The sequence below is a fragment of the Brienomyrus brachyistius genome, chromosome 8 (assembly GCF_023856365.1).
Source record: "Brienomyrus brachyistius isolate T26 chromosome 8, BBRACH_0.4, whole genome shotgun sequence".
NCBI classification, from domain to species: Eukaryota; Metazoa; Chordata; class Actinopteri; order Osteoglossiformes; family Mormyridae; genus Brienomyrus; species Brienomyrus brachyistius.
Genome location: NC_064540.1, coordinates 5,182,910 through 5,195,000, shown reverse-complemented (window position 1 = coordinate 5,195,000; position 12,091 = coordinate 5,182,910). Strand labels below are relative to the sequence as shown.

General features: G+C 43.1%; 1 protein-coding gene across 1 annotated transcript in view; it reads right to left on the bottom strand.

Moving 5' to 3' along the window:
* The window catches only part of LOC125747442 (ubiquinol-cytochrome-c reductase complex assembly factor 1), a 13,257-nt gene extending 2,336 nt beyond the window's left edge, over nt 1-10,921 (bottom strand). The window contains exons 1-8 of the mRNA XM_049022683.1: nt 10,691-10,921; nt 10,011-10,103; nt 8,796-8,903; nt 8,606-8,678; nt 7,562-7,619; nt 6,242-6,350; nt 295-372; nt 101-214 (exon numbers count right to left, since the gene is read on the bottom strand). Of these exons, the coding sequence (XP_048878640.1) occupies nt 101-214; nt 295-372; nt 6,242-6,350; nt 7,562-7,619; nt 8,606-8,678; nt 8,796-8,903; nt 10,011-10,103; nt 10,691-10,768 (711 nt within the window). The 5' untranslated portion in view covers nt 10,769-10,921. The remainder of the gene's footprint in view (nt 1-100; nt 215-294; nt 373-6,241; nt 6,351-7,561; nt 7,620-8,605; nt 8,679-8,795; nt 8,904-10,010; nt 10,104-10,690) is intronic.
* Nucleotides 10,922-12,091: the final 1,170 nt, after the last annotated feature.

Here is a 12,091-nt window from a genome sequence, read left to right as displayed (position 1 = left end):
CCGAAGGCAGTAAGGGGTCAGGTAGGGAACGCCGAAGACGGAGGGAAGCCACCTTCTGCAGCAAAATGGGAAAACCAGAGGGAGCCGGCAGGGCGCTGACCTGCTTGCGGACGTACTGCACCATAAGCTCCAGCTGCCGCGGGTCCTCACACTGTTTGTTGAACAAGTTCCTCCAGAGAGCCGCTGCCAGGACCCGGTCACATGACAGGATGCCCTGTGGGGGGTGGGGCACGAGGTCACTCAAACCCTCAGCCTCAACTGACGCTGTCTGGGACACTGGCGAGCGGCTCCCACCTCATCGTATCCAAAAAGAGCCGCGTAGAAGGTCTCGGTCATCACCTTCATGCTCTCCTTCCTCTCCACAGCGTCGATCTGGTGCGAGGGGAGAATGTGTCACTAGGGGCCAGTAGGGGGCAACACTGACACTTAAAAGCACTTCACTTTATGGTTGATCACAGTTAAGCCCAATTAATGTCTTCCTGTAACAACCAGCACCCCTAGCTGGGCTTTCCTATAAAAAGGTATAAAATGCTTTTTATGTCTGTGGAAGGCAAACAACCCTCAATAGCTTCACCACCAGGTGGGGTCTGGTTCCTCCGTTTACAGGAACTAATTACATATCTATCCATCCATAATGACTTATTTAATACAGGATTCTATGGAACCTGGAGCCTATCCCAGATAGCATAGGGCACAAGAGATGGGGCTTCCTGGATGGGACATCCAGTACGTACACAGTGAGGTCAAAGCCCAAGGCTACATGTCTAAATTAGTCATACAATAAAATCTGCCATTGCATTTCCCCACAGAACCAGTAGAGGGAGTATATCCATCACTTTGAGCACATTTATGGCTGACAACGGGGAAATATTAAAGAACGAACAGGAAGGACCCTGAGCCTCCACACGCAGCCGCTCCACAAGTGCACAAGTCACAGCAATACACATGTATGATAATTTGACATCACTCCGACTATGCGTTGGTCCCTACGACAATTAAGACAATTAGCGGCTCCTAGCAACAAAACGTTGATGCGAGAATTATCCACAACAGTTCCACCCCCTAGCTAAAATAATTGCAGGGGGGGGGGGAGCATAAGCACTACTATCACGTCCGGAAAGCATGAGGCACAACCATCGCTGAACCGTATTATGACAGGCGGTACACAGGAGGCGAGACACTTAGAAAATTACACTAAAAACACTCAAGGCGATTCCATGCAGAACTGAGGGCTAGAGAACAGACCCTAACCCTCCAAGGTCTTCATTCATTTAGATTATTATGTTTATTCTAAATAAGTATGAGGCCTTGAATTCACTGGATATGTGCTGAGGGAACCTGTGCCTAATTAATGACCAGTGTGTAATTATTAATTATTATTTCTGCCCCCCCCCATGACATCCATGTCCAATCTGACACACGGACACCTGCCAGACCTATTCTGACCGCAGAACATCACCCACCCTTCATTTCATAAGGCTGAAAAATAACACAATATAATTACGCATTAACACTATAACGTGAACACTGCAGCCTGACTGCCATTCAAAGTGCTAATTCAGTGCCCGGGCGCTGAGCTAGCTGCCCCCCTGCTGTGTCACATTGGCACATATGGGTTAAATGCAGAGGACACGTTTCGTTGTTGTGCAGTGCGTGCTGTGGTGTGTCAACAATGACAATTAATCACTAAATTCACTAAAGTATCGCACCAAGCACCTCTGAAGAAAACCAAAAAAAAAAAAAAAAAAAACGTGGTTTGAAATGTCTCAGCTTTGTGTGTATAAATACCCCCAACCCCCCATGACAACAGAAAACCAAAGGGCCACTGTCCAGGTCTCATGTCTACCATCAAATTAGTTAAGATCAAAAATTTTTTTATGCTTTAAGAGAGGAAAAAAAATAAACCCTTGAAACACTTGAAACTCCAAGCCGTCAAATAGCATAAATTCTAATTACCTTTGAAGATAGCAGCTAAACAGACGTCAGTGAATGAACCGCAGTTACCTACGAAAATACCAGCTGACGGGCTCCAGTGACGAGCACGCTCACTCGTTTTCAGCCAAATTTCCTGTGTACTCGACACTTTTAAAGCCAAGCCATACAGCAGTCATGAGGCAGGCACTTCCAAAACGACAAGAAAACATCATCAAAGCACAGACGATATTCTCCTGAACATGACTGGAGAACGTTCATTAATATATGAACAGTAATTCTTCATTCATAAATACGTAAGTACATATACAACAATTCAGACGGTCAATAGACTAGCTACCATTTCTACTATTAATTAAAATTTAACGAAAGTGCTATTCACACTATTACCAAAATACTGACATCATTGTTTTAAAGTACATTTGCATTCTTAAAGGGGTGACTAGATTCTTAAAGGGGAAGTTCACTGCCAGTCGACAAATGACGTCCTATGAACAAAGACCCCAAGCCGCCCAAGGAAGCGTTTTGTCCATACAAATGCAGTCCAGATAATAAGAAGCAAAACACAAACAATAAAAAATGGCAGCAAATTCCCACTGCAAACCACATGGTGAACAAACGAAATTAAGTATTTGTCCCAAGACCTCCCTACAAACAATCAAATTTAATTTGATGGGAATGGCTAATCTGTCTCTGATAAATATTCCCTACTGCAAATGATTACAATCATCACTCAAATGGAAGTTCATTTTCTCGGTCGGAATTCATTTGCCTATTTCAACAATGACTCCATAGCAAATATCTGATTGTCCTTTACTAGACGGACAAGCGCATGCACAGATGACGAGTACGTCTGCCAGAAATGATAATGGTCTCAGCACTTCCTAGAAAATGGCATGCTGAGCTCGAACGATATGCATAAATCACAAAGACACCTGCCTTACACCCTTGAATAAGGAACGGAAAAATGAATTATCTTGGGACGCAAGCATCACCTAAACGATAAATAATAATTATTATTAGTCTGGGAAGGGATGGCGCCTCTTCCTGGGTTATTCCCCATAGCTACCAGGACAGGATCTGGACCTCCACAACCCTGCATAGGAAAAGCCACTATGGAAAATGAATGAATGAATGAATTATTATTAGTTATTGCTGGGCTATGCAGAGGCTCATGGGTAATATTGCGGCTACACACCTGCAGGGCTGGGGGTTTGATTCCCACCCTATGTGTGTGGATAGTTTGCATGTTCTCCATGTGTCTGTGCGGGTTTCCTCTGGGTTCTCGGGTTTCCTCCTGCAGCCCAGAAACGCGCGACCCTGCACTGCATAAGCAGTTATGGAAGATGGATGGATTCATTATCATCATAAAAATTACATTCCAAAAAAAAGAGGGGAAAAAAAAAAATGGCTCGTACAACTTCACACGCCGACTCGCAGCACTTTCAAAACTACTGGTTTCCCTTAATCTCCGTCGATTAATCATCCTAATTATGGAGGCGGTGAGAGAGTGCGGGCAGCGCGGGCGAGTCCTGCACTCTGTTAACACGTCGGGAAGCCAGGTCCTTCCATGTGTTTTTTTTTCACGTATTTTTCGGTATCGGAGCGGCGCTCGGGTTACAGTCATAACAGGAACGGGGTCCAGTGGGGTGTGACTCCGCTCCTTAGCATCACAGCTAGGGGCTGCGGTTAGATCCTGCAGGGCCACTGAATAAACAATGGCGGAGCTGTGCATGCGACTAGCTGGCCACATCCCCCCCCCTCCCCCATGGGCTAACAAAGGTCCCTTTATTACAGTAACTTTCCCTTCGTCAGAACTTACACACTGCCCTGACGGTGCCCCGAACCACTGAGGGAGGAGGCCTCTATGGGTGGGGAGGTGGAGGGGGTACGCAACCACGGCAACCAGGGCGTTTAACTCTAGGAGAAGCTAGGTGCGGTGTGCAGTCCGGCTAAGCTACCGCCAGCGGCTGATTAATAAGCATAATGGCAATAATAAATTTACAATGACAGACACCTTTAAAAAATAAAAAAAAAAGTTTTTTTTTCTTTAAGTCATACTGAAATTTTCATGATTTACAGTCCTCACAAGAGAAAAAGGTTACGTCACGGAAAATCCATCAGAGGGCAGTAGTGAGTTCACTACAGCCCGGCGCCTCCCGCCTGCGGGGAAACGCGGTCAAACTGCAGGGATCAAGCAATCGAATTATGTCAACACCTCAGCCTTAATGCATGCGACACGCACGCGGACAGAGAAACGCAAGATACATCAAAACGTGGGCGATCAAACGTGCGCGGCTTTCAACAGTCACTCTCATCACATTAGAGCGGCCGGGGTCCGGAACGCTGGAGCGGGTAGCTTTTTCCAGACTTCACCAAAAGGAGTAACAATAATAAATGTGCACTCAGGTCAGACTTACATCATGATAAAGTGCATGGATTATTATATTAAGGGCATTAGTAACCGGTTTTAAAATGACTGCCTAAAAATTTTCCAAGAACGCAACATTCAAGCATAGTTCAGCAAGAGAAGGTGAGGTTTTTTTTTTTTTTGGGGGGGGGGGGGGTGATTTGCACAGCTGTGTTAGACTCAGCTCTGACAGAAGCAGGATATGATCGTCACGGGAAAATGTCACCGCGACGGATTCCTGACCTTTCCTTGACCTCACTCAACCTGAATATTCCCTGCAACAAAAACTGCAACAAACTAACTTTCGCCAATGCAAGATAACATCTGGGGGGAATAAAAACCCTTTACAAACAATTCTAGGCAAAAAAATAAAAAATAAAAAAATCCCCAATCAGTCCGTTTGGACTCATTTAGTGAGCGACACGCCACAAATTAAAGAAATGCCTAATAAACCTCTACATGACTGGCATCATTGTGTCTCAGAGAAAAACACACTTACATAAACAACCAGCAGAGTAAATATTTTACGCAATTAAGCATCGCAAAGCATGAAATAAGCCAATGCAAAGCTTAATTTCTGAAGATGAAGAATGATTAAAAAATGGGTTCATTCTGTTAGATGCTTGCAACACAATATTTTAATAAAATGTTGGTTAACCCAGATACCTCAGCTGCCTTAAGTTGTTTTGTACTAATTTTTGGAATTTTCAGGAAACCAAACATTGTCAAAATTACTTTTCTGCAAAACAAGATTAGGGTCATTCAAGCAGCAGCATGAAATGACATAAATACTCTGTATTTAAATAATTGACATAACACAGAAAAAAATGTCAGCAATTAACAACCCTAACAACTCAACAGATTCTTATTTCTATTAAATGCAGACTGCAAGGCCAACCGAGTGAAGCAATGTGTAGCACTGTTAAGAAACAGGAATTTGTCCTGAAGGTTGCGGGTTCAAATCCCATTAGGAGCAGAGTAATCGGGGATGCTGGCTCGGAACGTCAGGCTGTTCTCACTTGTACATTGTTTTGAGCAAAAGCATCTGCTGGATTCATGTAAACTAACCATCCATTATCCAGCCCCAGCAGTAGGAACTCTCATACCAACTGGAGTTTTAGGACGCAGAAGAAAGTAAAGGACTAGTGTCCATGAGGACAATAATTCATATTCTAATAAAGGAGGGGAAATTATTTGTTCTTTAAACAAATTTCAGGTATCATGAGCAACGACAGTTAAGGTCAAAAGTCTGGGCACTCCTAATGCATTTGCCTCTTTTAGCTGATATTCAGCTTATGGTAAATGACCTTGAAGCAATGAAATTATGCATGTCAAATACTGCAATGACCAACAGAAGTTCTCAACACCTGAAAAAATTCCTAAATTCTAAACTCTTCAAAACAACTGGTCGTCTGTCACAGCACTCCATCGCTTTCCTTGTTCACAAGATAATGTTTACTACTTTGCCTCGAAGTATTCTCAGGTTATTTTTCTTTCATTAGGTATGTCCAGACTTTGACTTGTACTGCAAGTGCAGCTGCTTGATGCACTGGAGCATATACTGCCGCAGCATCCCAAAGGATGACGGTTCTGATCTCTCCTTAACGCAGACCCCAAATTATTAAAATCCCGAGCTTTATATTCTAGAGTACCCAGAATTATGACATCACTGCTGCAATACCAATTCATACTTAAAGGCAGAAGATGGTCTTCCATAGAGTGATAATGGAACGTGCCAATGTGTTTCACTGTTACATTTGCATAAAGCTGATTGAAAATGCATCACTATTTATCGTTAGAATATATATATCAATAAGTCATACAGGTCATCTTTTTTAAAGGGTATGGTGATGTGACAGGGATTAGTATTGACCTGAATTTGCACGGGGTTCATCTTACCCCCATTATTTTACACCGCTGCTCCACGTCTTCCCACATGGAGTGGACCAGATACCTGCAAAGGTACTTCCCTGCTCGACCTTCCTGCCTCATCCGGACGAGACACATCCTGCAGAAAACATGACCATCACCCAGAGGACATGACATGCTGAACACCCGTCCACACATGCAGACTAGCCAGGGAGCTTCCAAATCACTAAGCACACTTGCAGGTTACTGTCATCACTTGCAGAATGTCAAGGGGGGGTTTCAGAGCCACCAAGCTCACTTCTTACAAATGATTACCCTCAATGGAAACAATAAAGGGTTCTTACAAGCCAACATATTCACTAAAGGCCTTTAAAGGATGCTTCAAAACCCATATGCAAGGGTGGCATTAACAAGGGTGCATCCAATCCAGTGTTTTCACTTGCATAAAGTCAGGAGTGCTTCCAAAGCATCCCATTCACATGCACAACATCAGTGGAACCTCCAAATCTTGAGATGTACACTCAAATACCGTCAAGGACGTTTCCAATTCACTATGCTTAATTAAAGCCATCAAGGGTTGTTCCAAGAGAATATGCAAACTTCTAGATTGTTAAGGGTGCATCCAAACCACTATGCTTATAAACACCACCATCAAGCCTCTAATTCAATATACTCACTTGCACACCATCATGGGTGATCCCTAACCACATTTGTCAATTGGTGTGTTCAACCTGCTACACCCACTTTGAGACCCTCAAGAGTATTTAGAACAAACCATTACTCTCACTTGGTAGTAGCAAAGGATGCTCCCTATCCACTCTGGCTACATGGAGAACATTATTATAAGTTGAAGACAGTCAACAACTACTTCAATTGTACATTGGTAAGAGTGCGTCCAATTTACTTTGTTCGCACACACATCAGGCAAGCGGTATGCAGCTCAGCAGGCTAGGGACCATATCTGGAAGGTGGCTGCCAAAGTAATTGCGGTACTGTTGGGCAAAGCCCATAACTCTAACTGCTCTAGAGGTGCTAGGCACTGACATATACATCTCCCTCTGCCATGGAATACCAGGTGGGATATGCAAAAACTACTTAATTTTTCCTATGGGGGGATAAATAAATTACTCAATTCTATTATGCACACTTGCTCAACATCAAGGGTGCATTCAACTCAATATGCACTTGCCCAACTTAAGGATGCTCCCAAGCCACTATGTTCACCTGCAGACCACCAATGGTTTTCTCAACACAAAATGTTCATTTTCAGTACTGCTTAACTACTCTGCAAATTTATAAAAGAAAAGAAAAAAAATAACAATAATTTTACTACTTTTAAAGACTGCTTACCACACATGGAGCTCTGCCACCAAAAACCAGGAGTTGAGTGTGTCCGGCAGTGAGCACTCTAAGGGCAGATGGTAAAACATGAGGAACCCCAGTTATGGACACTGTGGAGTTTATGCTCCACATTCTTCATGAACAATCATAACACATTAAAAAGACACATTAATCTCAGTAATAACAATAATAAAATGTCAGAAGGCAACTTTAGCCTTAAATCTCTTTTATTATGTGGTGTCTCCCCCATCTTAATAAAGCAATAATTAAAATCCCCTCATATTATACCTTGGTCAGTAACAATTTAACTGTTTACAAAAAGCATTCAGTGCATATAATCATCTGCTCCCTGTACTCTTCCATACTGCATGTGCTGTTGATTTCCCAAGGAAAACGTGACCAAAAAGTCACACATTTCAGTCACACTCTTAATATACAATCGCCATTCATTTCCTTATTTTGAGAGAGGAAAAAAGCAAGAATTAAATGTGCAAATTCTGTAGATCAGAAAACATGCGATTACACCATCCATCTTCCAAACCGCTTTTCCTACTGGGTCGCGGGGGGTCCGGAGTCTATGCCAGAAGCAATGGGCAGGAGGCAGGGAACAACCCAGGATGGGGGGCCAGCCCATCGCAGGGCACACTCACACACCATTCACTCACACATGCACACCTACGGGCAATTTAGTAAGTCCAGTTAGCCTCAGCATGTTTTTGGACTGTGGGGGGAAACCAGAGTACCCGGAGGAAACCCCACAACGACATGGGGAGAACATGCAAACTCCACACACATGTGAACTCGGGTCCCAGAGGTGTGAGGCAACAGTGCTAACCACTGCACCACTATGCCGCCCTGCGATTACACCATCAAAACCATTATCTAAGAGGGTTTTATATATATATATATATATATATATATATATATATATATATATATATATATATATATATATATATATATATAAAAATCTCATTCAGCTATTAGATCAGACTAGGGATAATATAGGTTGTGAAATACCAAACAAATGTTAATCGACTCCAGGAAACTTACTTTCAAAGAAGTCATCATAGGCGATTCTCTCAACACAACAGGTATACATTCGTAAAGCTGCTATCTTAATTTTCTGAAGGAAAAACAAAAGACAAACGTGTCTGATGGAAGCGTTGCGCAGCACCACATGCTAATTCACAGCAGGGCATGCGAATGTACCGTTTCTAAGCAAGGCAGCTCGAACACTCACCCATTTGTTGTATTTGAGAGGTCCCGTAAAGCCCATGGCTTCGATGAGTCTGGTGAAGGTTCCTATCTCTTCTTTGGGGGCCTCTGCGGGTTCTTTTACTGCGGACAGCTTTGGAGACGCCACACACGTTTCTCAAAATCTATTTTTAACTCACCAGTCCAAGGGCACATTTCACAGATATGAAAATACCGCCAGAATGTATGTGTCTGTTCAAAAAACAAAACACCTGAATGACAGTCATCCAAAGACATGGGAGGGCAGGAAGGCATACACAACACAGACACGCATACGAGCAGAAATTTAAGACAAATCAACATCGCGTGTGAGACTGGGGGTTACAGCAGCATGAAAAACATGATAATATGTAACACTGATGGGGGCGGCATGGTGGTGCAGTGGTTAGCACTGTTGCCTCACACCTCTGGGACCTGGGTTCGAATCTACGCCTGGTGTGGAGTTTGCATGTTCTCCCCATGTCGTCGTGGGGTTTCCTCCGGGTACTCCGGTTTCCCCCCACAGTCCAAAAACATGCTGAGGCTAATTGGACTTGCTAAATTGCCCGTAGGAGTGCATGTGTGAGTGAATGGTGAATGGAGTTCAGATGCAGGATGTCCAGTGACTTCATAGGTAAATATGTTTTTAAACATAAATTATTAACTGGGGAACTACAGTTCCAAACAGGGAAAAAAAAACAATGTGTTAAGCCTATATCTCCAAGCGTATCTGTACATTTGGCCAATGATGTTTACCTATGATGTTTACTGCAGTTTTCTAACTCTGACTTATTACAGGGCAGGTCGTAAGGTCCCATCAAATACAAGCACAATTGGCTGTAGGCTTCAAACACGACTATCTTGGTACCCAATGAACAGCGACACCCACATCATTTAAAGCAACATTCAACACAGCACTTGCAATTTTTTTATAGCTTAAAAAAGGGACAATTTGCAAATGCATGACCAAACATTCATGTTATCAATATTAGTCTGCCTGTCAATCCTTCTCTCTAATAAATTAACATTGTTCTCTGCTAAGGCCGGCCTTTCAAAGGATATATTTTATTTGTTAGCTATATATGTGTGCAACATTTCAGATTGTGGTGTACAACGTGAGGCGCACCCTCCATCTTCCCAAAATGCCTGGCGCGTCCACATGGTATAATTAGTATAATTCGCATAATTAGGTCACGTTAAGTATCTTAGGCTGGCAGTGTACCTCTCTGGTGAGGTGAAGCCGCCGATGCTGTATTCGGGATGCACCAGGGCAGGCTGCTGCTGATCTGAGAACAGCTGCTTGCTGCTCTCCAACCTGCGTTTGCCGAGGATTTTAGAACAGTTAGAACAGTAGGATGCTGTACGTGCAATGCTCATCTTCTACGCATCCGTCCATAAACTATTAAAAACTGAATATTAACTTTAATGCCAATAATATGCAATTGTTCTTACGGTTTTATAAAACCTTTGTATTGTTTAATAAATTACACATACTGCATAAGCCCCCTGATGATCAGCCCATACTGCAACGACCCAGGAAGATACAGTGCAAAATGATATCATTTACAAACGACGTGTGTGTGACACAGGACAGGTGCAAACAGATAAGCATCACAGCTGTGAGTGCAACCTACAATATAATATGACAAGTTTTCTCCAAAATAATGTACAAATGTACTGTTACAGTTGATGTGTAGATGAAGTTTTGTAACGTGGAGTTTAAACGTGCAGCTATAGATAAACCCGATGTATTAACACTGCCAGAGGGGCTACAAACATACAGAAATGGATTTGTCCTCATTACAACTCGTTTATTCGCAACTTAAAGAACAGTTATAGCTTAATAAACTTATCGATGAGGTCAGAGAGAACTTAAAGCACACCGCTACCAAACTCAATTACCTTTACGACAGCGGCTCTTGAGGCTGAAGGATTTATCGTAACGCTTCTTAACGCGGAATGTAAAACTCGCCGATACATGTTTAGCTAACGAAATTACTATTTTGCCTCTAGTGAAGGACTAGGGGACAAATAAATGTTGCAGTCCCCTCTACGCAGCTATTCCCCACGTTGTATAACTCTAAGCATTGCCCCGCCTCCCGGAGCAAAGTCAAAGGAACGTGTGTCACCGGCATATCCGTCCGTGCTGCAAACACCGGGCGTCCGCCTTTTATTCCGCCCGGAGAAAGTAATCTGTGACATACCAGCTTCTCGCGGTGAATGGGTTTTCTGGGGCCGGCCGGGTTATGGTAGCAGTTAACGGGATGAGAGGAGTATTTATATGGTCTCAGAAGCGCACACACTAACATCATCTCCTGATATAAGTACAGTTGTCTAGACTTGCACATGCTAGATATCAGCCTACGTCAGACACACTGCCAGGCCAAAAAAGGTCACAGTTTGAATTTAAATAAGCTAGTACTTAAGAGTCAACGATTGGACTGTTATTAATGCTCAACAACGTTATGCAGCAACAGAGTGAAGCCAGCGGAGTATCTGAATCTACTGAATGTCCAGGTTATACCATCAGTGGGTTTTTCCCTTCCTAATGGCATGGGAATATTCCAGGATGATAATGCCAAGATCCATCGGGCTTGAATTGTCACAGAATGGTTCAGGGAACATAAGGAATCATTATCACAGATGATCTGGCCAACCTTTGACCTTAACTTCATTGAAAGTCTTTGGGATGTGCTGAAGTCTTCTTGTTTCTTTGGTCAGGCAGTGTACATATAGCATTTTGTCTCAGCCAGCTTTCTCAGAACCTCAGGCGATAGCAAGGTATCGAAAAACCAGTGACTATCTCTGGCCTCTGGGTTTTTTTATTCAGGCATATCAACATAGCAGGATCTGTACAGTGACCCACTTGTTATGGAATAAAACACAAGCTGGGTGAGATTGGTTTCTTTAGTCATAAAAACTAGGTAGCGTGAACAGGTTGCAAGACTGGATGTGTGTCTCCAGTCTTAAATGTTACAGGCTTGATTTCCAGCCGATGGGAAAGTCTGTCCTGGCTATTAGTTGATATATCTTAGCCTCCACTGTCATGTAACAAATACACAAGGAGCAAGAGGAAACAGTAAAACTTCTTGGTCAAACTTAGAAGTCCACACTTCTCATTTCTTCTCTTTTTCCCCTCAGCTCTTGGGAATAAAATTTACTAGCAAATCTAAAGCATTAAGGTAGATACAGATAATATTATGTCTATTGTGGAAATATTTTGGGTGTTTAGACGAGGTGAGGGCTGGGTTGGCATACGGGGCATCTTCCCGGTGGGCTGAAGGGCTTGTGCCCCCCCCCCCC